Source organism: Pteropus medius, unplaced genomic scaffold (assembly GCF_902729225.1).
Source record: "Pteropus medius unplaced genomic scaffold, Ma_sr-lr_union100, whole genome shotgun sequence".
In the NCBI taxonomy this organism is placed as follows: Eukaryota; Metazoa; Chordata; class Mammalia; order Chiroptera; family Pteropodidae; genus Pteropus; species Pteropus medius.
The window spans coordinates 31,928,198-31,956,179 of record NW_024354875.1 but is presented as its reverse complement, the minus strand read 5'-3'; the positions used below and the strand labels follow the sequence as shown (position 1 = coordinate 31,956,179).

The 27,982-nt window shown below is 37.5% G+C and overlaps 1 protein-coding gene across 1 annotated transcript; it reads right to left on the bottom strand.

The window, feature by feature from the left end:
* On the bottom strand, nucleotides 1–27,982 carry CYBRD1 (cytochrome b reductase 1). The gene is made up of 4 exons (XM_039855266.1): nucleotides 27,681–27,982; nucleotides 14,583–14,791; nucleotides 3,886–4,040; nucleotides 1–3,334 (listed from the first exon to the last, which is right to left on the bottom strand). Exons 1-4 carry the CDS (start codon nucleotides 27,871–27,873, stop codon nucleotides 3,043–3,045), a joined length of 849 nt encoding a protein of 282 aa, XP_039711200.1. The 5' UTR covers nucleotides 27,874–27,982; the 3' UTR covers nucleotides 1–3,042.

Here is a 27,982-nt window from a genome sequence, read left to right as displayed (position 1 = left end):
TAGCTTCCAAAATAACTTTTATTACTATATAAAAACAAATCGAGAAAAAATAGATGTGTATTTTTCTACAAAATTATAAAATATCAGGCAATTTAATATTTTTCCATAAACGTGCTAAGGTAAAAATACAGATTCGAACATAGAAATATTTTCCAATAAAAGTTTTCAGGTACTTAGTAGGTGATAAAGAATAATAGTTTTCTTTCTTCTATACTTTCCTGTGTGTAGCTGTAAGACATAGAAGTTACAGTTTTCTGATGGAATTATCTAAAAAAGAGCGCATCAAGATAAAAATTCATATTGCAATAAAATTAGCATAAAGCTCTACTTCTTTGAGCTTTTAGATTTGGCAGTTGTGGTCAACCAGTATTACACTGAAATTTCCAACTCAGCAGGGAAAAGAGCTTAATTAGAAACAAGACATCCTCTTTTTTTGGTCCTTTAGAAAACAGAAACCACTTGTCATTATCTCTTAAAAAGTGCAATTGCCTTCTTTGTCATTTGATTGTAAGGTCTGAGATGCTGTTTACAATCATCGAGGCTTAAGTGAAACTACACAAGGAAAGAAAAGAAAGCACTCTGAAGGGGAGATTCAGTTTAACACAAGGAGCACAGGAAGCTGTACACTTTTGATAACATTATATCAAAAAGTATATTCATTTCAGTTTCTCAATAAACCCTTCGAGAGAAAAGCTTCAGTGTTGCTGTAGATGAGTGTTAAAATAAAGCTATTTCTTTTCTAAAATTAGACTATGGGGTAAGCCAAGCCAGACTATCTCTGCAGGTGATATAAGCTATAATTACTTGTGGAGATTTCAATCACTGTTTTGGAATTGATACCTAAGGCTTTCTTCTTCTCTATTCTTCCTGTGAGCTTTTTAATGAGATATTTCTGGGGAAGATGCTTTGGGTAGGAAATATCAGCTTTTGAAAGATAAGGGTACAATTATCATTAGAATTAAAAGCCCATTAAAAGAAGAGCCTCAAACAGAAAGCTTTTCTAGATATATTTTACTATGCATTGTTTTCATAAAGGCTGAGAAAGAAAGAAAAGAAGTTCTTATAATATCTGTAAGATTACCCCCACATTAGCCCCAAGAAAGATAAAATAAAGCGCCGAGAGGAGGAGGTGCTCAATTACTTTGCAATGGAGCAGAATATTCCAGCACCAAATCCATAATTAACTTTTCATTAATAACTTCTATCTTGGCCTATATAAAATGGAATGGCAGCTTCAATTCTTGAGGTTGTCACTGACCCCTCCCCCAAAAAAACTCCTGAAATTTTGTGCACCTCCATGTAATGAAACATTCATTTATCAAAATATGTTTGTGTGTGACAATACAATTCCTCCTACTTAGCATCAAAATTGTATGTAGCATGCTCTACTCATATTAAATTTAATTGTGCCTCCTATGTGCTAGGCACTGAGCCAAGCACTAGCAGTACTTCTAACATTATTACCAATTTTGGAAATAGAATTATATAAGAAGAAAACAGTGTTTGGCGATGGAATGTTGAATGATTAAACATGAAGCTTAAGGGATGTGATGGAGTGTATTTCATAGTTAATCTATGGAAGTGATTACCAGGTATCCAAAAAGGAAATCCAATAAGCACCAAAAATGTCAAGTGCATTTTAGTGTAAACTGTAAGGTTTTTATCCATATTCAAATGCTCCAGTTAAAAATTGCAGGGAAACCAAAAATCAACTCCCAAATGAAAAGCATCATTTCAGCATAGGCGCTATTCCGGATTTTAATTTAAGTCAGAGCCTAACAGAGGTCTCTATGCATGAAAGTTGTCACCTCTGAGTCTCAATTCACTACTGAGAATCCAAAGCTCAAGATATCTCCTAAAATTCCACCCAGATCTGGAAGGACCCTAGCTACTGCCCCTAGGAAGGGCCCACCATGAGGCAATTCTCTTCTATCCTCAAACCCAGAATTGTTCAGCAGCTAAGATCCTGAAGAATAAAACTCGTAATCTTGAAATCGTAATCTTGATTAATCTTGAAAGCCACAGATGTTCTTGCCCACAGCTTTCTTTGTCACCAAGACACAATTTTAAGAACAAAGAGGCATCAAGGTAGGCCATGGCTTGCTGGCAGTGGATGGGTGCCCGTAATATACTCTATTCCCAGGCAGGGGTGGGCCCTTTTCCTTGGCTGTTTGAGGAATTTGCCTTGGGAAAGAGAGGCAGAAGGTAAACTTTAACAACTCTACTGCACTCCAGCAACTGAAATTTATTCAGGGGTGGTCAAAGTGGTGCAAATTAGTGTAAAGCAGAAAAAAAAAGCATAGTGAAGTGGTTAGAATTATGGACTGAGGAGCCAGACTGCCAGGTTTTGAATCTCGGTTCCCCCACTTGTGAGCTGGGGCAAGTTATTAACCTCTGCAAACTTCACAGCTCTTATCTGGGGATAATAATAATAATACCTACCTCCTAAGGTTTGTCTGGGGATTGGATTAGCTAATATTCATAAAGTGCTTAGAATCGTGTCTGGCACATACTAAGGGCAACGCAAGTACCTTTTAAACGGTAAAAACAGAAACTTGAGAAAAAGTGCTCTCCAAGGTCTGTAAAACAGTTTATGCTGCTTAACAACTCAGGCGTATTCTCTTTCTAATTAGGTTTGGAATTTGGATCATAAGGTACACCAGACTCCAGAGAAGCCTTGAGATTAAGCTGAGTTTTAGAAAAACTTCCAGGGCTGCCAGTTTATCAAATTTACCAACCAATAAGCACATTTTGAACATTTGTTCTATGCAAGGCACTATGCTAAATGCTTTGGTGCTCATCAAGAGGTAACATAATCACAATTTATAGTTGCTCTCATTTACATCAACCATCATCTCCTTTCCAAATCAGGTAAATTTATAGGCCTCGATCAGTACAAACTCTTTCAAGAAATTCCACCTTATGATTAAAACAAATATTGACTCTGTGGAGCTCAATTATCTTATATGGCTAAATAGGAGAAGCTAAACCGTAAAGTTAGTTTTTAAAAGTGAAGTTACATGGCTCCACTTCTACAGCATTTTACATGGTGGATCTCTGACCAGCTTCATCAACGGTGATGTTTCTTTTCCTTGCTGCAGCTTCATTGTTTAAGTCTGAATCTGATTTATCCACGTTGCCAAAGTTTATTGCCATGGAGCCTTCCACTCCCTCTGGATTGCTTCTGTTTGGCTGAAGGATAGAATTTGTTTCCTGAGGACGCTTCCATTGTGGCCTGGTGACTATCCAAAAAATGAGAGCTCCAAACACCAGAACCAGAAGGCCGAGGGTATTCGTGAAAACACCTTCCGGTGGTAATGTACTGTAGGTAGAGCTTTAAAAAAAAAAAAAAGAAGAGTGTCCAGTTACATATAAGGTCATGCCAAACAATCTTGAATTTATCTTCTCAAAATGCACACTGGTACAGCTTCAATGTAAATTCCTTTAAAGCTTGATATCAGACAGAAATTCATGTTATAATTCACCCAATGAGATAGTACAAAATTGTTAAAAATCATTAGTATGAAAATAATATAGCATCTGGAACACCTAGATCACTTAAAAATTGAAAACAAGGATGATACAAAAATGTATATACACCAGAATTACAATTAATAAAACATGCACATCAAAAAGATTAGAAGGGCATGCAAAACTTCAATAGTTGTTTGAAGAGTAGTACAATTTGTTGGACTTTTAGTCCTTCTCCAAGCATTTAGTAATGTTATAGTACATGTATAATATAATAATTTTTAAAGAATATTTAAAGTTTTTCATTTTTAACATTTAAAAAATTTTGTTATATTTTTATCACCATATTCCAATGAACAAGTATTTAACATTTTATAGCTTAAATATTACAGTTAGGAAAACTATGTAACTTACAGGGAAAATATCAGTTTCTCAGTCACTCCCGTAAGTACTGTTGCAATCACTGTTCCAAAGATGAAAAGTCCGGAATAAACATGTATGGGCATGAGGAATGCTCGGAGAGACGGTGGAGCCAAAGGAAGCAGAAAGACGAAAAAACCTAGGACAAGCTAAATATCAAAAAGTACAAAGTTTATCATTTAAGTTTTAACTACGATAATTTAAAAATGATTATTTTAAAAGAAATACGTGCAAATGAGAAAACATTTCATATAGAACCAAGGGCATAAAATGAAAAGTAAGTTTCCTCACTCCAGTTCCACTACTCAAAGATAACACCTCTCATCTCTTTCTCAAATACCCTTCCGGGAAATTTCTAAGCCCATATAAACGTGGCTGTGTGTGTATAAGGAAAGAGAGTTTTAAGTATAAATGGGATCTTACTATACATACCTGTTCTGCATGTTGCATCTTTTCCCTTAATAGTAGAGCTTGGAGATCTTTTTCATATCAACACATGCCTATCTAATTTATTCTTTTCAATAGTTAGTATTCCATTTTAAGTATTCAATTGTCTATTTATGGAGGATCCTGTTTCCAGTTTTTTTGCTATCACTAAAAAGGATGCAGTGAACAGTTTAGTACTAACATAAAAAACAAAAACAAAAACAGTTTCCTTAAGGTTGCCAAGTGGGAAGAGACGTAAAAGATTTTTAAGTCACTAAAACCGAATACAATGGGACACATTCAGTCAGGTCAGCCTGAAAAACTATGTGGAAAAAAGTTGACAATTTTGTTTTATGAGGAAGAAATGAGTTCTGCAGAAAAGTTACCTCCATTTCCTTGATAATTCAATCCCTAGTAGAATACTTCTCTGCAGAGAAGCCAGAAAGATTCCTATGTGAACTGAAAGATTCATATTCTCATTTTGTTGTCCCACAACCCTTGCCGGTTAAATAGTCCCTTCTCCTCAAGAAAATAAAGATGACTTAGTGAGTTACTGAGCTGAGTTATTGAGTTTAAAGGAGCATTTTTTTTCAGGTACTTATTTAGGTTCCACCACCCTAAGAGAAGAGAGGATAATGGGTAACATCACTGTTCATCTTTCCTGGTTGAGATCAAAGGGCTAATGGGACTTATCAGAAACATGGCGGGGTCTGAGAGCCTAAAGCACGCCTAGAATCAGCTGATAGGCAAAGGCAATGAATGGAGAGTAATCAAAAGTGAATTTGATAGGCCGGTTTGCATATTGTATTGCCCACTTAATACCACAAATGCCCAAATATATTAGAAATGGTACAGAGGGTCCCCCCTTGGTAGCTCATAATGTTCCTAATACTCCTTCAGTGAACTTTGGTGATTCTACTAGTATCAAAGGGCATATTTCCTGACACACAGGCTGTGCTTTCTCTGCAAAAATGTGGCTCAGGTAAGTGACTACCAAGGATTTAGCATGAATATATTTCTGCGGTAAGTCATTATATCTTGTCTGTGACTTGCCCACAGATATATAATTTTTTTCCATTTTCCTGTTCTCCTTCCTCTTTTCATTCCTAAGAATTTTACTGTTGTTTTGTTTTTTAATTTCTTTCAGCATTTATCAAGTTTTATTTTGTTGCCCCATACCCCCTGTCCATTAAGTATTCTCTTTCCCTTAAGAAAATAAAGATAACTTAGTGGCCAATGTATTATTGAATTTAATGGAAACTTTTGTTTCAGGTACCTATTTATTAAGTGTGTCTCTTGTAATCCAAGGATTCAATGATCTAAGCAAGTGGAACATCTGAAATTTGCTTATAGGACCCCAGGGCAATTTAACTTCCTTAAATCTTACTTTCACCACTAAAACTTCTTTTTCAACAAAAGAAAATTACTTTTAAAAGGAAAGGAAAACAATTATAGAATGCTTAACTTTAAAATGTTCCAAATTAGGCCAACTTATAATTTGTAGTATTCATTCTTTATTTCCTTTTAACCATCTTAGCCTTACCATCAGACATGTAGATATAGTAACTTAAACACAGTGGACCGAAAATTACAAAATCCTTTTGTGCCTTTAAGTCAGTGGTTCTTGAAGTGTTGTTCATAGAAAACATGCATCAGAAACACTTCAGGTGTTTATTTAAAGATAACCCTGGGCCACATCCAGATCTGCTAAACCAGAATTTCTGGAAGTAGGGCCCAGGAATCTGCATTTTAACAAAATGCTAAGGTGATTCTCATGCATGTTGATGTTTGAAGACCACTGCTTTTGATTCACTCACATTATGTCAAAGATATGGGTTAACTGCACTCTGGAAAATCCCTAAAAGAGAAAACAGTGGAATCGTCCATCACCTTAAGTCTACAGATACTTACTATGTGCCAACTATGTGCAAAGTGTTCCCATGTTTAGGAACAGTCATCTACAGAAAGCTGTTCTTCACCATGATGTAGTCCTTAGCAGAGCTAAAGAAAAAATCGCATGAAAAGGTATCTAGATGTGAAAGTGAAAATGTAGTATGATACTAATTACGCTTAAAATTAAATATATATGCATACATATATAGGCATAATAAAAGGGTAAAGGAAATAAACTAAAATATGATATCTCTAGATTATGGTCTTATCAGTGATTTTTGTTTTTTCTTTATATTTTCTGTATTTTATAAATTTTAAAATTAATATATATTACTTTTATAATTAGAAACAGATAATAGAGATTTGCTTTTAAAGTTACTGTCTTAAATATCTGGGCTTTTCTTAGTTAATTATTACTGTCCTTTAAAGATAAAAGTGTATTTTGCTATGCCAGTTTTATCTCACTTTCTAAAACAGATTTTTTTTTTAAAGATATGTGTAAACTTTTAGACATAACAAAAGCTTTTGTTTGCAAAAATCATTAATGAGATCAGAAAATAAGTGCTTAACAAGCTTTTGTATTAGGAATGGTCTGCTTTTTTTTTTTTTTAAGCGTAGAAGTAGATTTAATGAATGATCAAGTGATTTACAGATTATAAGGAGGCTCCTTCTAGCTCCGCTTCACCTTTCTTCTATTTTGTATATTCACTCATTCCTTCATTTAAAGCACATATTGCTGGGGTCTATCCCCAGAGTTTGATTCAGTGGGTCTAGATTGGAACCTGAGAATCTGTATTTCTAATTTCCCTAGTGATGCAAATGCTGCTGTTGCAAGCACCACACTTTGAGAAGTTCAGTCTTAGGTCATTTCCATGTTGCGTTCTTTAGACATAACAGCACTTTTCTTCCAGAGATAAAAAAAACTTCTAATGAGTACCAACTAGACTTTGTCCACAGTTTTTTAGAAAGAGGGATGCCAGACATTCAAATTGGACACTAAGTCTCCTGTCAATAACCCACATCCACTTTCTGCACTGTCTTTCATCACATGAACAAGGCAATACCCCAACCCTGGCTCAGCCATCTTCAGGTCTATCCCTGATCTATGAGGTACTACTGGAGCAAATCACACAGTTAAGGAAACTAGCATCACTATAAATTCATTATTATGATGCTCACTGTTATGAGTACTTCAGTGTTGCTCAATAATCCTTCTATTATCTGATTTGTCAACTGCTCCTTCAGGCTCCCCCAGCCTCAAACTTATGGCTGTCCTGTGTTTCCCTCCTCACTATTGGCAGATGATTTTACTACCAACTCATGAAAAAAATAGGCAACTTCATAGAAGAGTCTCAATTTTCTCCCACCAAACCAAAAAATCATCCCAAGCCAACAACTCCTTCCTTTCTTCAATTATAATAGAACTGGTGTTCAATTTTCCAGCCGTGCTCTGCAACCTGCTTCCTAAAAACCTAATTATAGATTATTGCATCTTTCCAGTAATCACAACCTTTCCTTCTCTACTGGTGCCATCCAGTGAGCATTTTAACATGCCCCAAATTCTCATTTTCATTTAACAAAGAAAAGAAGTAAAAAAAGAAAAAGAAAAGAAAGCACCCAAACACCTGCTTTTACTGCATTCCTGTCCAATTACACCTCTCTCTTCCCCTTCTTACCCAAACCTCTTGATTAAGTTGTCTATTTTCTCACCTTCCACTCCTTCTTCAATCTATTGAAATCTGGCTTCCGCCTCACAGGGAAACAGCTCTGTAGAGTCATGAGTGACTTCCAGATTACTAAATCCAATGGGCAGTTTTGAGACCTTATTTTCCGTGGCTTTTCAGTAGCATCTGACAGTCCTCGATCCCTCTTCTCCCCCTTTAATGTTTTCTCTCTCAAGCCTACAAATGACCCTTCCTCTCATCCTGTATATCACTGACTTTCCAAATCTCATTAATTCTATCTCCTAAATATCTTTAGAAACTATCCACTTTCCCCACTGCTACTGCTACTCCAGTATTTCTCATCTGAACCTCTGTAAACACCTTCGAGCTAATCTCCCTATATTTACTCTTGATATAGAGAAGAGGTAGGAGAACTAAATACTGAATCAAATTGTATGCAGAGCCTACATGTGCTGCCAGACCACTAGAAACTTACAGAACAAAGGAGATTCCTGCAGGGATTACTAACAAACCATTTACCCACACCATGAAAGGAAAACAGTCTTTAAATCCTACCTTAAACAAAATAAACCCAACCATTTATCACCTATGGCCAGACCATGGGGAACCTATAGAACAAAGGCTGAGATTTCTAGCATGCCTTTAACTGCTGCATACCCATATCTTTCACGCTGAATACCCAAAGCATAAAAGGAAAACAGATAAACAAAGCCTTTAAACAGTAATTCAGAGAAACTAAGGATGACATATCAACTGAATTCCTGAACACCTGGAGTCCCTCCTATTCCCTGTCTATCATTCCCCGTCTTTCAGAGGAGATCATGCTGTCTGTGGAGCATTATTCCTTCTCTAACTCTGGTGTGCACTTTCTTTTTGTCTCTAACTCTGGTGTGCACTTGAATTCTTTCCTGTGAGCAGTCAAGGACCCTCTTCTCTCTCAAAGTAGAATTCAAGTCCCCACTTGGGGGAATTCGCCGCGTCCTGCGTTACTCCTGTCCAGCCTCCAGTTCATCTTCCACACCACATTCTGGGCAGCCTGATCTCCTTCTTGCTCCTCAAATATTGAGAACTTTTATCTACATACTATTTCATCCGCCTAGAATACTTTCTCCCATTTCACCAGCAAGCTCATGGCTTCAAATCTTGGTCTGACTTTTTTTATTCCCTCTACCATATGAGAGCTCTCCCAGAACACTCCATGCCCACCGTGGCTACCAAACACTCAGTGACCAGTCTTCTCCTGTATCTTCCCCGGTAAGCTTCATGAAGACAGGGAGCATGTCTCTTTGGGCCCATGCTTGTCTTGTGAAACTATGTATCCCTTGCAGCCTAGCAAGGTATCCAACACATAAATTACCTGTTTAAGAAATGGATTGATTTGTTAATAAAACTTCACTGACATAAAATGCATGTTCTCAACCATGAAGGTGTTTACAATTTATAGTAGAAATGAAAAATGCCATCTTTGGGTCATAAAGGAGCCTACCACAAGATTTACACTTCTAATAACAACAGCTGACCTGCATTATTTCAATATCCTAAGTCTAAGCTGAGCCTTTCCATGTATTATATAGCTTTGATTCTTATGTGTTGTGAAGGATGTATCAAAAAACTTAATTTATAGGTGAGCAAACTAAGTCCAGAAAAATGTGGTGATTTGTCCAAGGTCACCAGCTATAAATGGATAAACCCTATTTAAACTGAGGTCACACTGACTCCAGGTCCTGTTTATGAAATCCGTCCCAACCCAGAGGTCAAAAGGAAGCAGTTTCTCAGGTTTTGCTCCAGACCTGCTGAATCAGCAACTCTGTGGTGGCACCCAGCAATTTGTGTTTTCATAGGCCCTCCAGGTGATTCAGATACATGCACAAAAGAGAAGAAGATACGCTTTGAGAATCATTGGCTTTTTTTACGCCAATGGTTCTCAAACAATAGCATGCATCTGAATCACCTGGAGGGCCTGTGAAAGCACAAATCTCTGGGCCCCACTCCAGAGTTGCTGATTCAGCAGGTCTGGAGCAAAACCTGAGAATCTGCTTTGTATTGATCTCAAAACAAAATATAATAACCTTAAAAGAAAATAAGATTAATTTATGTTATTAAAATTGAGAATTTGTAAAAATACTCACAAAAGAGAAAAATACAGGCTTCAACCTGGAAGATATATGCAATATATAAAAATGAAAAAGAATTTAACACAGAACTTCAAATCTTTAAGGAAAAGAAAAACTCATTTTTTAAATGGACAAAAGACAGAAACAGGTGTTTCTTAGAAGAGAAACATGAATAATCAGAGAGATAAACAAAACCACAAGAAAATATTTTATACCAACTAGTTTGGCAATAATTGAAAAGTCTGAAGAAGATGCATGTAGGCAAGGATGTGCTACATGGGAACTCTTATACGCTGCTGGCAGGAACATAATTGGTGTCAATTACTTTGGAAAACAATTTAGCATTTTTTTTTTTTTAAGATGAGTATATAATTTCATTCCTAGGTATATGCCCAGAGAAACTTTTGCATATGAGAACCAAGAGAAGTGCATATGAATGTCCAATGCCGCATTGTTTGTAACAGAAAATAACTGAAATAGCCCAAATGCCTAAAAGCAGAATGGATAAGTAAATATGTGGTATATTTATACAATGGAATACTAAAGTAAAAAATGAATGAACTAGAGGAAGCAATACAGCTAGAGGAAGCAATACAGTTGAATCGGTACAATGAAAAAAATGTTGCAATAGAATATATATATTATAAGACTTTTTTAAAAGTTAAAGCAAACCTAAACAATATCTTGTTTAGGGATTCACAGTATTTGGTAAAATTACAAAGAAACAGGGAATGAGAAAAAGCTTTCAGGAAGATGGTTACCTCTAGGGGCTGGGATAGGTAGAGAGATGTGGGATCAAGGTAGGTATAGTCCTGTTTTCCAAATAAGGTTAGATGGTGGAATCATGGGAATTAATTTTATTATAATTCATAGCTTCCATATATACACAGTTTGTTATTTTTTAAAAATGCCCAAGAGGCTAAATCTCACAAGTAGAAAAGAATTCTATACTTGAAATGCTTTACAATGCATAGATACGTATGAGGAAGTGTGAAGACCTTTCAATCGTTTTTGCTTGTCTTGTTTTGCTGTTTGCCTCCCCCCACTCTCCTTTCTTTATTTACTGAAACAAACTGACTTCGTTTGGCAGGTAAATTCTAATTTTACACATAGTGGCTAAACCAAACCCCAGGAGCACTAAGGTGAGAGGATCTGATCTTGACAATCTCTCCCATGCTCCCCCTATTCTGTGGTAGGTTTGTTTCTTGAGTTGTACTGAGGGGGGAGGGCAAACTAACCTCACAAACTCAAGATGAATGCCCTGCATGCAATTATACTTTGCAATTGATGTGCATAGCAGTTGTGGTTATGTAAGCAAGCCACAAGTAGGCTGTTACACTTGCTCCCAGTGGGACTTCCTTTTCTACAGGCACTAGTGGCAGTTTGAAGAAACTCCATTTAAGAGAGAACAGGCCTTGTTGACTCAGAAAGAGAAGCCAAAAAGGAAAAAAAAAAAAAAACAAGGAAAAAAAAAAAAAGAGAAACCACTTTTCCCTTCTACTCTTAATCTAAGAAATCTGAAAAGTATGTAAAGTATGTGGCTCGTGTATTTTTGCAACTAGGAATATGGAGGCAGGAATCTTTATAAATCATAAGGACAGAGCTTAGCTTCTATCAAAAGTGAAGAAAGCATGTTTAGAATTGGTTTCTTTCCATTGAGAAAGGAAATGTTCTTTAATTTTTTCCTGAGCACAGCCAGGTGATCTGTTCTGTCACTTCTGTGGAGAAGCAATGAAAATAATGTCAAAACAGCTTTTGTGCAACAAAGAAAACAAAGTTAGAATGTAGTCATCTTTCCCAGGATAGGAATAGGAAACCATTCACCTGGTTCCTGAAAGAAACAACAGAAGGCACCAAACATGACATGTTTGTGATGAGGGGATGCTGTTTGCCCATTTAGTTTAACAAAGGTCTGTATACATGATTTTTATGTATCATATGTGACTCACTTACATTTAAAATGAAAGAGCCACATGTTCAAGTCAAAAAAGATATATTTTAAAATTTAATAATTCCTCCAACCAATCCCACCCACCCCCATACCTTCCGTATCTACACATATGTGCTTTTTTCCTTTCTTTCTTTCCTTTTATCCTCCAAATGACATTTTACTATACACATTACTCTCCAATATTTTTCTACTGAAATACATAGCATAGATTTCACTGTTGGTCAGAGATAGAGCTATAGTCTCTGTAAGAGTTGTATAATAGCCATAAATTATTTAAGCATCCCCTTATTTGGACATTCCTGCCCATACAATGCTACACTAAATATCCTTTTTAGAATTCCTTATGTGACAGTATTTTATTTCCACTCCCCCCAAATGCGAGATTACTAAGTTTATGTATTTTAAGTTTTCTTTCCTCTCAAAGTATTTAAGCCTATATTCCTCTGAGAACCATTTTGGCTAAGGCTCATTATTGTAAAGTTAAGTATTCTCTTTTTTGCTAATTCCTAGATATTTCCAAATTTTAAATATTAAGATATAGAGTATTAATTGTTTTTTAGAAAATCCGCCTTAAAAGGATTAATGTAATAATAAAAAAGGCATATCTAGTATAGAAAGCTTTTTGTGGCTGAGTGAAAAGGGGGAAAGAATGAAGAAGTACAAATTAGTAGCTACAAAACAGCCGTGGGGATGTAGAAAACAGCATAGGGAATATAGTCAAAATCATTGCAATGGCTGTGTGTAGTGCCAGATGGGTGCCAGAGTAATCGGGGGGATCACTTTATAAATTATATAAATGTCTAACCATTGTACTGTATACATGAAACTAATACAAAATAATTAAAATAAAAAATTTAAAAATTAGCTTTAAAACCACATTCTTATAATCATCATCATCATCATCATCATCATCATCACCATCATCCAAGAAATGCGTGTGTTTAGAAGATACAGAAAGTAAAAAGAAAAATAATCAACTGGAATCCAACTACCTAGAGATCAACAGTGTTAACAGTCTAGTGCATCTTTCCAGATGTTCAAAGAACGCCTTGGCATATAACTAATTCCGTAAAGGCATTTATTTAGTCCATTTTAACTATTGGACTCAGAAGCACAGAACCCTCTTATAGAGTAGCTACAAAGATTTTAGATGGTTTCTATTCTAGTCCTCAGAGACATGGTCCTTCACTGAGGATACTCAAACACAGGCTAATTGTGGGGACATTGTGGAAACAATGGAACTAAATGCTTTGTAGGGAGGGCCCAGGACTTGGCCAGATCGAGGCCTGAGTCCCAGCTCTACCATTAGCAGTGTAACCTGTGCGTCCTCAGCATCTGTAAGGGCTATCTCACTTAAAGGACTATGTGAGATGAGTAGAATGCTTCACATAGTTCTCAGGCTCTAGAAGTCTGCATTCTGAGGTGGCATAAAGGAAGCGGAGCAAAGCCAGAGGAATGGACCACTGGAAGCAGAACAGCCAGCCGAGAAAGGTCCTAAAGAGATACCAGTAAGTTAAGAGTGTCCCCAAGCAACTGACAGCATGTTGATGCCATCCTACTCTCTAAGGGGAGAGGATCCACCAGCTTGTATCTGCAGAGGAAGCTGCCTCCCAGATGTGAGGCAGTGGCTAGGCTTAGCCATCCACTTCGAGATTTTTGCCTTGTTCCTTCTTGATCAAGAAGATGATGTTTGATGCAGGGTTTCCCCTATGCTTCTCTCCTGTCTGGCACCCAGTCTTTACCTCCAGGCATTGTAATGAAAACTTAAATAATAATTAGTGTCCATATAGATATTAACTTTTGTTCAATTAACATTCAAAAGGCTTTTCTTTAAGAAGAAAAATGACAAATAAATGTCCGATAAGTCCTTTTTTTGAGAGGTCATACATTCATCTATTTTAAGATATGCCTTGTAATTTTGTGATTTCACTCCAGTTTCTCACTTCTCCTACATCTCCAGAAAAATAAAATTCACAATGATGTCTCAATAAGGTACCTGAATATATACTATACTAACTAAAGAAAGAAAGTACATCAACAAAGTTTACAAAGATTTTTCAACAAAGTGGTTAACGCCTAAAAGACTTTTAAAATTCATCCTTACTTTAGTGACCTAGAAAAGCCAAATTCCTATCACACTCCATTAACTTAAGTTTAAATACAGGCTCTCAAAAGTATGTGTTTTTAGTAAGTGAAGAAAGAGGAAAAATAAACACTGAGCCTTCAAAATCTAACAAAGAAACAGATATTAATTCATCTCTTCACTGGTAAAGTTAAACCTAGAAAATAGAAGTGACAGAATGTGTGGAAGAAATGTACAGCTCTCATCTATGCTAGTTTATTCAGCACATAAACCTTAACAACAATGGCAGTTTAGATGTTATGCAATAGCAATTTCCCTACATACGTATGCCCATATTTAAAATCTCACATTCAAGTTTGTAGACTATGAATGCTGCAGTTCCCATGCCCCCTCAGGGGAAAATACTTAAAATGTAAACAAGTGAAACAAGGAGTAGTGGAATGGGAAGATAATTTCCAACGGACTATTAACATATAGAAAACATCTACAGTATCTGAATTGTTTTTTACATCTTGTTCATAAATATATAAGACACTGACCTGTAAGAAGTAGAGTATAACGACTATTAGTCCAACCCAGCTATGCAGACTGTACATATTGCGGATTTGCAAGGTGTTGTGGAAATCAAAAGCAGCCACCAGAGAAATAATTGCAAGAATGGCAGCAACGGTATTTAACCCTGCATGGATGGATTTCATCAGGAGCTTGCTGCACTTCCAGGTCCATGGCAGTCTGTATACAATGATGGCTAGAGAGAGACAAAAAGAAACAGAATGTAGTTTTTTTTTTTTAACCATCACAAGATACACAGTTTAACGCAGTGAACACTCCCATGAAATCCTTTCTCTTGGCTTCTGCTTCTCCCCTCTTCCCTGTCTCTCAATGGTTCCTTCTTGGGCTCTTTTGCTGGCATACTCCTTACTCCCAACTTGTGAACAAACCTTATTCTTCTTCTACACTCTCCGTGGGTGATCTCTTTCACTCTTTCATTGACATGCTACTTACATGGCAGGGACTCTAAAATTTATATCTCCAGCCCAGAACTTTCTTCCGAACTCCAGACCCACGTAAGCTAATGGCCTCTTGACATCTCCATATAGATGCCTCCCAAATATCTCAAAATTCATACATCCATAACTAAATTCTTAATCTTATAATCTGGTTTCTTTATATAAATATTTTAGTTTCATAAGAAAAAGGCAGACTAAGGATTATAAAAATATGCAGAAAGTTTTAAATAAACAAAAGAGTATATCCAAGTAGCTAATAAGCATAAGAAAAATGTCAACTTCACTAGTCAAGAGGAAAAGGCAAATTAAAATCAAATGAGAATACCTCTACCACATATCTGAATGGCTAATGAATATTGAGAGGATGTGAAGCAATCAAAACTCTCATGTTCTGCTAATGGGAGTTTAAGTGAGAATGCATACTTTGGGAAACTAGCAGTATCTACTTAAGCTAAACTTATGCATACCTTATAGTCCAGCAATTCCATTCCTGGGCATATACCCCAAAGAAATACATACATTCACCAAAAGACATATACTACAATATTATTAGCAGCACTATCTATAGTGGCCAAAACGGGGACACTCTCCCAAATGCCCATCATCAATAGAATGAATAAATTGTGATACATTCCTACCATGTACTAATATGCGGCAAAGAGAATAAATGATCTATAACTAGAACTTCACTCAACAATATGGATCGACCTATGATGTCAATCCCAAGAAAGAAGACATAAATATATACCGTATGATTCAATTTATATGAAGTATAAAAACAGGCAAAAAGTCAGGAGAGTGGTTGCCCTTGTGAGGAAGGGGCATAGCAACTGGAAGGCAATGCACAAGGGGTTTCTAGGCTCCTGCTGCTGTGCTCTTTCTCAGTCTGGGTGCTGGTTGCATCCCTAGACTCATCAGGCTCTATATTTACATGTACACTTTTCTGCATGTGGATTAAACTTCAACAAAAAGATTTTTGAAATGACTTTTTTTTTTAAGTGTCCTGGTTTAAAAAAATAGATTGTATGGTCACCTTAACCAGAGTTAATTTTTGTTGTTAAGACAATGTCTTGCCCCTACCCACCCTCACCCCACCCCTCCAGTCCAGGTCAGAGAAAATTTAGATATCTGGAGATGTACAAGAGATTGAAAAAGTTCAAAGATGCTTCCTTGGAAGATGAATTCCACTCTATCAGCAGTGTGCAGGTGTACTTCTTAATTCCAGCAAGAAAAATAAAATCTTCTTCCCACAAAAGACATTTATGATTTAAGTATATGAGAAGATAACTTTTGTATACAATTTAAATATATGAAAATATATGAAAAAACTTCATAGGATCATAAAAATGTAAGAAATTAATTATCTAGTCCGTTTTAGGCAGAAACACATCTAAACCTATGAAGACAGATGTACAGTTAGCCCCTTTAAAGTTTTTAGCATAAGATGCCAATCTTCCTATTCTGTAGTTCCATTCTAACATTTGACGGCCCTCACCATTAGGACAGTATTCTTTTTATCTAATCTGAACTCTGAAGGATTGTTACTTACTAATTTTAGTGCATATATGGGAATCTTATAAATGTTGATTGATTACATTTCCTTGAGGACATGGAGACTTTTTGGATAATTAATTCTATATTCAATGAATATTTTTTAACCATTTAATGCAACACCTTAAAAGGTATACTTTTAAAAGTTAGCTCAGCCTCTTCTCATCTCTACTTTATCCTCTCTGAGGGCAGGAAGTAAGTCTTGCTGTTTCTCCTTGTATCCTCTGAGCCCAGGACAGCCCTGGGATCAAACTGTGTAGATCTATAAGTATTTCTTTTTACTCTTCTTTTGAAATAACGTTAGATTTACATGCAGTTGTAAGAAATGATACAGAGAGATCCTCTATGCTTTCCACCCAGTTTCCTCCAATGGTAACATCTTACAGAACTATAGGACAATATCACCAACAGGAAGTTGATGTGCATATAATCCACTGAACTTATTTAATTTCATAGCTTTATTTATTTTTGTGTGTGTGACCTTTAAGTATTTTTAAATAAATAAATGTGAAGTACTTTCTTCAGACTGATCAAAGTTTGGAAATCAAATTGGTGTCTACTCAAATACTGTGGCTTCCCTTCCTCATGCTTTTTCTGGCTTGATGATTCAGTGGCACACCCTATATGCTTCTCTAGCTTTCAGGGAAAGTAAAGGCTTCTTTACTCATTGAATTAGTGACCTTTTATCTTCACAGTGGAGCCTTTTGCAATCTGTGTAATTAGGCAGTAGTAAAATAAAAACAATGTGCAATATATAAATGACACATATTCCCACATCCTGGTTGAACCTCTTTTATTATACATGCGCGCGCGCACACACACACACACACACACACACACACACTGAGTCCTTGCTAGGTAGTAGGCACCATTCTAAATGCTTTAAAATGTTTACATTTTAATTCTTATCTCAACTTTATGAGGAAGGTATGATTATTATTACAATTGTACAGAGGAGGAAGCTGAGGCACAGAAAGTTTAAGTAGCCTGTTCAATCTCAATTAGTGTTTTAAAATTAATACTGCTGTTGTCATCATCACTATCATCATCATTGTCGTCATCATCATCATCATCATATCATGCAAGCACCACCCTGGGTGATAAGAGAATTTGAAAATCTACCTAGGAAAAGGAAATACTCAGGATGTGTTTGCTTGAAAAGCAGATTATGAATAGTAAATTACAATAGCTTTCTCTAACCAATCTGCATATATTATATCAAAATTTTCCAAAATCAAAACTAATCTCTGATGTTAGAAGTCAGGAGTAGTTATTAGTTTTCATGACTGAGAGGAATTACAAGTGTTACTGGAGGTAATCTCGGGTACCTGGAATGTTGTTTCATTATCTGGATACATGAGTGTGTTCATGTACTTGTGATTTAGGTACTTTTCTGCATGTATGTGGTTCTTTAGTAAAAAGTTTGCCTTTAAAAAAGTTATCACAGATTCAAAGACAACCATTTTTCTAGTGAAGACTTTTTAACTCTTCTCAATCCTACGAGCATCAGAGAGAAATGTGTTAAATATTCCATAAAACTGAAATCTACCCCCTTTGTGTGTTAAACCTTGATTTTTAAACCTTTTATGTTTACTCAAATGTTTTTCAAATTGGTTGCACACCAGCTGTCCTTCTCTAGCAGTAGCATGACTGGAGCACCTTTTATTTATGATTTGGGGTAATCGATAAAACATATTGTCCTATTACTGTAAGAAACAGCCCTTAGGGGCTTCTGAAGGAGGAGAGGTGCTTGCTTTTGATCCAAATGGGCCTGGACAGTTAAGGAATTTTAGTCCCTGGGTCTACTTTAGAGTTTTTCTATCTCTTCTTTTAGTTTAGGGTTTATACCTCCAATCTCTTCCCTCCACTATCCTGCCTTATCTTTTATTCCTACCATCTCTAAGTTCTTGCTTATAAATTTTTATGTTGGCAAAATCTTTACATTAGCTCAATCTGGGTAGTGAAGTACATAGCGATCTGTTTATTTTCTGTATGGTTGAAAGATTTCATAATAGTTTTGAAGATAAAACAAAATGTTTGTAAGCTTGCAAACCCATAGCAAACTAGCTTCAATGACTAAATAGGCAGCTTGTAGCAATCTGATGAGCTCTCATGAGTGAGGAATGGAGTTTCAGCATCTATCCTGGCTACAGAGAAGCTCTGCTGGATAATTGAATATGCTTCAAAATGATCTCTGGATAAATAAAAGATCATTGCAAAATGTTGCATTTGCATAAGGTGTTTACATGCTTTTAAAAAACTGTATAAATAACCAAAATATGGTGGACTTTAGGAGAAAAGAGTAACCTTAACAAATCAAACCACATTCTTAAGCAAGAAGCTATTCTCAATACTTATAAAAACTGCCTGGAGAGTGGAATTTAAATATTTCTTGCTTCTTTGGCTTGGCACTTACCTAGACACCATTCCTGAGGTTCAGTGGGAAGGAAGAAAAAGGTCTCAGAAGCCCATGAGGGGAGGAAATGCTATCAAACAGCTAGCAACTTGTGACTGAAACAAGAGTTTTCTGTTTTCCCCAGAAAATGAAGGGAAACATGAATACATACAGATGCTCTTCAACTTACAATGGGGTTATGTCTCAATAAACCCATCATAAATCAAAAATATCATTAAGTTAAAAATCAATAGACCTAACCTACTGAACATCAGAGCTTAACCTATCTTAAACATACTCAGAACACTTACATTAACTTACAGTTGGACAAATCATCTAACACAAAGCCTATTTTATAATAGAGTGTTGAATATCTCACGCAATTTATTATGTGTATTGCTATCATAAAGTGACTGTTTGTATATGTGAGAAACACATTTAAAATCTTTTTAAAAGAAAAATTATTGTGGGGCATGCTATTGTAATAAACTTAAAAAGAAACAGAGAAGGAAATGGAAAAGAAATCAATACCTGTGTATAATTAGTCTTTGGACAATGAAGAGGAAAATGCAAACTTGAATTTGAATTATTAGAAAATTTCTCAGCTCTTAGATGCAAAATCAACTCAAGAATCTGTGAAAATATATATTCTCTAAGATGCCGTCTCTAGTTTGACACGGGCTTTCCATCAACATACCATTATAAAGCTATCTATCTATCTATCTATCTATCTATCTATCTATCTATCATCATCTATCTATCTATATACACTACTTTGTCTTATAGTAGGAAATGCATATTTAGTATTTCTCCAAGTGTATGGGAGAGGACCACTTGGAGGGGGAGAAATGTCCCCAAACATAGAAAACAATTTGACTTTAGTTCTTTTATGTTTAAATCTTGTGATTCATGAAGGTAAGATCATGTCTATCATGTTCACCATTGCATCCCAGCATTTAGCACAGACCCTGGTGCATAGTAGGAATTCAGTATGAGTTGAATAAATAAATCCTAATAAAGCACACTAATTCATTCTGCATTGTTCAGCAAATAAGCAGATCCTCTTTTAAAATGCAATAATCAAAAACTCAAGACAATGTGTATTGCTGACCCAAGTGTTAGCTCACATAAGACCAAACAGCCTTTTCAAATAAGTAAAAAGTATTTTGCACTTAGACCCACTTAAACAGCTTTAGGTAGGCATTAAGTGAATCCAAAAATAAAATAAGAGTAAGTTATTGAGTTTGAAATACGCTGGAATTTTAAAAGTCATAAATTCTACTTAAATATGGTATGCTCATTACACTTTTCTTAGCTCTTTGAATAAAGTATTATTTTACCCTTCTCAGTAGACTGCTCAGAGCAGGATTATCAAGCTTTACAACTCATTTCTCTGTGCACCCAAGAGTCTACCAGACTTTATCCAAAGGACCTCAAGTTTAAATGTAAAAGCAGAGAACCCTCTTTAAATAAATGTCTCGAAAAGATTCCTGCAATGGCTATCAAAGAAAATCTGAACTTTGAAAAAGCCTACTTTATAGCATGAATAGCATGAAAACAAAAACCTTTGGAGAATCAAAACGAAGGAAGTGATTTGGATGATTTAGAAGATTTGTTTTAGCATCTTGGCATTTGAAACATCTCTTTGAAGGGTCTGAAACCCTCACAAAGGCAGCGACTTGGTACCAGAAATATGTAAAAAAGTGCAATTGCATTTTCAATTAATTGGCTAGACATTTACGAATATCCAGAAATTTTGTATTTTTAGAAACATCAGCTATATTTTTTTTGTATAAAACATCAGAAATATTCACTATTTCATATTGAAATTTTATGGCAGATTAGAAATAGTACCGGCTCTGATATCACCTGGTTGCCTGACCTTGGCCAGACATTCAATCTTTAAAATTAGGAGTTGGACCTAAAGTCCCAGCCAGCTCTAAATATTTAGGGTTCGGTTTTTCCAAAAGAAAATCAAAACTTGGCTCTAACAAATTCAAAAGGGAACAGATTACAGACAGGGCTACACAGTGTCTGGCATATTTTCCCACACTTTCAGCTTCATAAATGTATGTTAATTAAATAAATAAAACAATATATGAAGGAAACGAATGAATAAATGAACTTAGAAAAGTATAGCCCAAGTTTATACAGCCATTTCAAAACTTGATTCGACCTTTTAAGAAAGCTTCTATAGGAAGAAAAAAGTTACAACAAATATTTCTAGTCTTTCTTAAAAAGGAAGATCGTTCTACTTTTTAAGGGAAAATTTCAAAATCCCACAAAATCAAGACAAAACTATAGCAGAAGTCACTTGTAAATTGGAAGGCTTGGACTAGATTTGGTCCATAGATGTGTTTTGTTTGATCGGCACGATGTTTTGCTTTTGTGGCTTGTTTTAGTTTGAATTAGTTTTTAAAAATCTGGATTCCCCTGGAAAATAAGAAGTTCTAGCAACCTTTGGCTGGCATCTCCATAGAGCCGCAATCCACTGGAGCTAAGTAGAGGTTTCCTATCTTGCCAGAGAAGGCACGCTCCAATTCCCTGCAGTTCCCACCCCTCCAACAAGGCATATACCTTCACCTTGCTACATAAGGATCTGACCTATGGTTAACTGTCTTCATAAGCAGATAAAGTGGTTTGTCCCAAATCTTATTAAGCAAACATTGCTTACAACAAAAATGACCTCTGACTGGTAAATTATATCTGACTTGGAGGAATAATGAAAAAATTATAAATACCTGATGGGAATGTCATACTTTGGAGTGCAGTGTTAGCTGTTATATCCTATATTTATTTCCTAGGGCTACCATATCAAATTACCAATAACTGAGAAGCTTAAAACAACAGACTGTATTCCCTAGCAGTTCTGGAGGCCAGAAGTCCAAAATCAAGGCGTTGGCAGGACTGGGCCCTCCCCTAGAGGCTCTAAGGGAGAATCTATTCCATACCTCTCTCCTAGCTTCTGGTGGCTGCTAGCAATTCTTGGTATTCCTTGGCTTGTAGACACATTGTCTCAGCATCTGCCTCCATCTTCCCATGGCCTTTCCCTCTGTGTGTCTGTGTCTCAAATCTCCTTCACTGGATTTAGGGCCTACCCTAACCCTAGGATGATCTCATCTTGAGATCCTTAACCACATCTGCAAAGACACTAAGGTCACAGTCACAGGTCCATAAGATCAGAATTTGGACTTTGAAGAGTCACTATTGAACTCACTATATATCCCTTGCAGAGGCACTGGAAACCAGGCCTTAGAGTATTAAAAGAGATATTGACTCTGTGGGGAATGAGGACCTTATGTCTTGATCCCACTAATGCAAATCTCATCTCTGGGTGGCTAAGCTGTCACCTGGCAAGAGATTAACTTATGGATTAACTATGTGGACAGTTACATGGACTGTGGTCAGAATTTGGATAATGCTTTAGTTTAAATGTAGAGTCTATACTATTTTCTGATGGATTGGCTAAGAATTATGGAAGAAAAAGAGGAATCAAGGATGACTGTACAGCTTTGTCATGAACATCTAGCAGGATGAAGTTGCCATTTACTAAGATGGGGAAAACTATGGGGAGAGTGGTTTTGAGGACATAAGGAAGATTGAGAGTTGAGATTTGGATGTCTACTTGACATCCAAGTACAGTCTGAGTAGCCAGATGAATATTTGGGTCTGGAGTTCAGGGGAAAGGTCCAGGCTGAAGATAAAAATATAGGAGGTTTCAGTGAATAGATAGATAGTGTTTAAAGCCACGAGACTGTATGAGGTCACCAAGAGAGTGGGTGTATCAAGAAAGGAGAAGTGGTCAGAAGACTGAGGCTTGGACACTCTAACCTTATGCTATCAGGGAGATGAGGATGAACCAGCAAAGGACACTGAAAAGAGTAGCCGGTGAGGGTAAAGGGGTCAAGAGAGTCGAGTGTCTTGGGAGCAAAATGAAGAAAGTGTCCCAAGCAGAAGTAAAGGGTTAGTTACGCCAGATGCTGCCTTCTGGTCAAGCAAGACAAAGACTGAGAACTGACCATAGGATTTAGCAATGTGAAGGCCATTGGTTACTACATTAAAAGAGATTTTGGCGGAGCAGTAGAGCGAAAGCCTGATTAGGGTGGGTTCGTGGGAGAATAGGAGGAGTACAGGGTCATGAGTGTGGTTGTTTTTAAGATGATAGAAATTGTAACATGTTGGAAATAATCCAATGGTGCAGAAGGAAAGGGGGAGAATTGATGAAGTGATATCCTCAGGTAGGCAGAGGAGGCACAGAATGTACTTTGACAGTAACATTCTAATGAGCTTGAGGCCTTTAGAATAAAGATGCACATCCGATATGTCCTATGATGCCCATTCTTCCCTGAGGTTGTAAACAAACCAGTGCTTCCAAACTGGCTCCAAAGGAGAATCACTGAGGGGAAGGAAGGGCACTTTTACCTTAAATGCTACTATTATCATTAAATGCTACTAATTGCATTTTGTAAGTAACAATTTAACGATAGTAGAGAAATAATCACTCATTCACTCAATGACTACTTATCAGCCTACCATATACTAGTTCTAGGTGTTATTCTAGGTGCTGGGGATACAACAGTGAGCCAAACAATCATGTCTAAAACATTTTTATCAGTTATGTCATAAAGAAATCTGCATGCATTTATTTATAACAACAACAACAACAACAAAAACATGTTTTGAGTTGCCTTGGATTGTTTCTTTGCACTTTGTAAAAATCCTTGTTTCCCTAAAATTGAGAGGTTTTATTATCAATGGTGTGCCCAGGTTGGTTTTGGAGCAGGTATTTGGGGCACTTTCTCAATTATCTTCTTTGCCAGATTTTACCCAAGAGCACTTTCAAATATATTTAAATGGTCTTGGAATTTGGTCACTTTTAGATACATTAATAGGATACTCCAATTGCCTTATAAGAACTAGTCTTAATTTCTTTTTGTTAGTCTTTTAAATGTTACTTAAATGTAGTTACATTCTCTCTCAAAACCAACTTGAGATCATGATACTATTCAATTTCTCTTCCTTCAGTTTATACAGGAAAAAGAGTTCTACATGTGAAAAAGTAAGGAGTATAGAATTGCTGAGACTTCTTTTCATTAAATTTATAAACTTGAATTTTCTACTGTTTACTAAAGAACACATTCCACCTTGTTGAACCTTTTAAAAGGTCAGCTGCCACTCTGAGAGCGTTCATTTGTTTCAGCTTTCTGTGGCCCATTTTAAGGTTTGTTTCTCTGATTTCCTGGCAGTATACCTATTTCATGGGAAACATTCCTTTCAGAGAAGCACAAAGCCTCTTCTAAAATTCTCTTTGAAACTCTTTCTCATTCATGTTCACTAAATTTCCTACCTGTTTAAAATTTTATTTCAGTCTGTCATACTTTATTTTAGACTACATACATTTTCCAAAATATTCTTGGAAAGAGTGTGTGTGAATAGAAACACTTATTTTGTAACTTCTGTTAGCCTTACTTTTTCAGAGCTTACTTCTTAAATGTATTTCAAAGGATTCATACTTGTTTTCACATAGCTTCAAACATTGTTTACTGTTTGTATATTGCATTTGTAAAGCATTTTATGCTTAGAATAATAACTGTAAATACTTTATATTTCTCTTCCACATCTCTAAATATTTGTGTATCACCAATGAACTCAATTACGTAATGTTCATTATTAAAGATCTGAAAAAGCATAGCCTAAAAATTTTCTCCCTGAAGTAATGACACATAGTAAAAAAATCTGTTATAACAAAGCTAGTCTGTAACATGTGTTTCCCTCCTGGCTTATAAAGTCAACTATTTATGCCTAGTCCTTCCACTGGAGCCTTCCTACTGTTGGATGTGAGGGGGTGCAGGTGGGCCATGATTTGTAAGAACTCAGGAGTACTATGCATGTACTTATATGTATGAAAAAGTTTATGTTCATGTCAATTAGATGTATTATGTGGTTAAAGTGTTTTGCAAATCTGGAATCCAAATATGTGAACAAGGATGGGTAATGTTGACAGGGCAAACATTCCAAAACTAATACAAATACAGTAACTAAGATTTTTTTTAAAAAGAGTTTATATAAAAGCAGCAGATGAAATTTTTCGAAATATCCATTCATACATTTTTGCCCAAAAGTGAGTATAAAAATTAAGAAAGTCCAAGTTTTAGAAAATTTAGAAATCCTTTTAGGAAAACTGTAATGAACTCTAATATGAATGAAGAGTTTCAAAGTATATTTTAGATGAAGATTTTGCTTCTCTAAAAAGAATGTTTTGCAGAAAATAAGCACAGTCCCATAAAAACAGATAAATCAGCCTTGAAAATAAGGCCACTGAAAAGACACTGCTTCTGTGGGTAAGTAACTTAACTGCTCTATGCCTCAGTTTACTCTTATACAAATATATATGTATATTTGTGTGTGTGTGTGTGTATATATATATACAAATATACAAATATACATATGAAATAATGCACTTAGTGCACTTAGGGCACACAGAAAATACTCAATAAGTGATAGCTATTGTTTTGACTTTGTCTCTTCTTTGTTAAGTCAGGAAACAAATAATATCACCTGTGTTTCCCTCACCCTCAATTATGAGAAGATATTCCAGAAGCTCTGGAAAGTTTCTTGGTATTAAGAGCTGCTCTGAAGATTTCGTTAGAAGAGGTGAAGAAACTGTTCCTACTACTTTGAGCAAACAGAAGGTGTTGACAGCTCTGGACAAACTTAAGGGCTCCACCATGAAGGAAAGAGTGCTTCTGATGACAGCAGCTGTGGAACTTGAATATGTCTTGCTAATTTTAGTTTAGTGGCGAAATAACTGGGACTTATACAATGAAATCACTCACACCCCAGTGCCAATCTCACACCAGGGAAGCCTGCGGCCCATGGCTGGGCATTAGCAAAGTCTGCCATTGCACCCTAAAGTGGGAGAATGCCAGCCACACCTGTCAAGTGCTGCAGCATGAGTTTTAAACAGAAACAAAAATCTTTTCTTTAGGAATGAGGTGAGAGCTCTTTTGTTAACTTGTTTATGGAGAGTTAAATATTGGTGGAGAAAAGGCAGCCTGTACAGAGGCAAAGCTAGAGGTTTTAGACAGTGGGCACCTCTTTCCAAACCCTTTCCGCTCCTTATAACCCCAGTATGTTTCTACCTTTATCAAAATACTTTCTCTGGAAAGTATTTTTTGGAAAATGGTTATAAATAAATGGCACTTGCACCACTAGCTAGAGGTTTCTCTGGCAAAAAAAAAAAAAAAAAAAAAGCAGCGAAGGAAACAGCTCCGATATTGTTAGGGGAAAAACACGAGAATAAAACTGACATTTGTTGTTGGTCGCCAGAAGAGGGTGGAGAGGGGGGTCGGCAAGCAGAATGGGTAAAGGGGGTCAAAAGTACAAACTTCCAGTTCTAAAATAAATAAATCCTGGGATGTGATGTACAGCATGGTGGCTAAAGTTAACGACGTATTATGAATTTGAAAGTTGCTAAGATTAGATCTTAAAAGTTCTCATTACAAGTAAAGAAATCATAACTATGTGTGATAATGGACGTTAATTAGATTTACCGTGGTGATCATTTCACTATATGTACATATATCAAATCATTGTTATTTATACACTTAAAACTAATGTAATGTTATATGTCAATTATACGTCCAAAAATAAATAAACTGCCATTGACCCAGCACTCCTTCCATGTCAGCCTCATCCAAGAGAACGCAGGCCCTGAGCTGGCTCACCACTAGCTAAACTGGAACGCCACAAACCCCTAGGGCGTCCTGGGCGAAGCCAAGCAGTCCCTCACCCCTGCGGGCATCTCTCATCCAGAGTTAGTGTCCAGCGCCCAGAGCCAAGAGGAAGCCGGGAAGGGGAACTTGGCCAACGGCAGCCACAAAAACAAGTTGCGTTCAATACTGTCCATGCATGACCAAGCAGGGCCGGGAAACACCCTTCTGAGTCCTGGCAGATTACGCGGCTCGACTGAGTTTAACGCTCTAGTAGGAGTGAAACCAGAGCGGATGCTTCACTCCCCGGGTCTACGGCTTACCAGCCCCTTCACTCCGGACTGAGCAAGTTACAAGAGGCAAAGTCTCGCCTCTCCATTCCCCGCCCCGTGCCTTGCTCTTCTAAGAAGCAGTCTAGAAGCAAATAACGGCGAAAGGCCTCGCCTAAAGAGCGTCTGCGCGCCCCTGATAGCGCAGGCTCCGTCCTCAGGGAGCGATCTAGCCCCGGCGTGTGAGCTGCCCCGGGCCGGGCCCCACGGCATCTCTCATGGGCTCCCATTTCCGATGTCGCTGCAATGTCTCAAGTGCGTCCCAGCCACTTGCTGCAAAGAGTTAACCAGGTGGGGCCGGACCGCCCCGGCCAGCTCGTTCTGGCGCCGCGGCGCCCAGCGTCCCCGCGCAACGCAGCTCGCCGCTAAGCCCCGGCCGCGCGCGCCCGGCCCCAGCGCCGCCACTCCCGCGCTCGCCCACATCAGCCACAGCCCCGCCCCGCAGGTCCCCGGCCGGGCCGGAGCCCACCCGCCTCCGTCCTGCCGCTGCGGCCCCGGGGCGAGCTCCGCACCCTGTTCCTCCGCACCCCCGCGCCCCGCCCTCACCCATTCCGCTCGCCCACGTCGGTCCCCCTCCGTGGAGACTCAGTCGGGGACCCCCAGCCCCGCGCCCCGCCGCCTCCCAAGAAGTGCCCAGTACCGATGCCCTGGATGAAAACGAAGCCGGTGACCACGAGCACAGGGTGCCAGTTAAACTCGAGCAAGCTCCCGTCCCAGGCGAGTCCCCCCCGGTAGTGGAGGACCCAGACGAGGACGAAGATCACGGATAGGAAGCCGACGAGCAGCGCCGACACCAGCAGCCCCAGAAATCCCCTGTAGCCGTCCATGGCCATCAGCGCTCTATACTCCGCGTCGCAGCAGCCGCAGGAACTCGGGGAGGCGGTGGCTGCCTCTGGGTACTGCCCTCACAGCGGGTCGCGGGCGTCTACTTCTTGGAGCTGT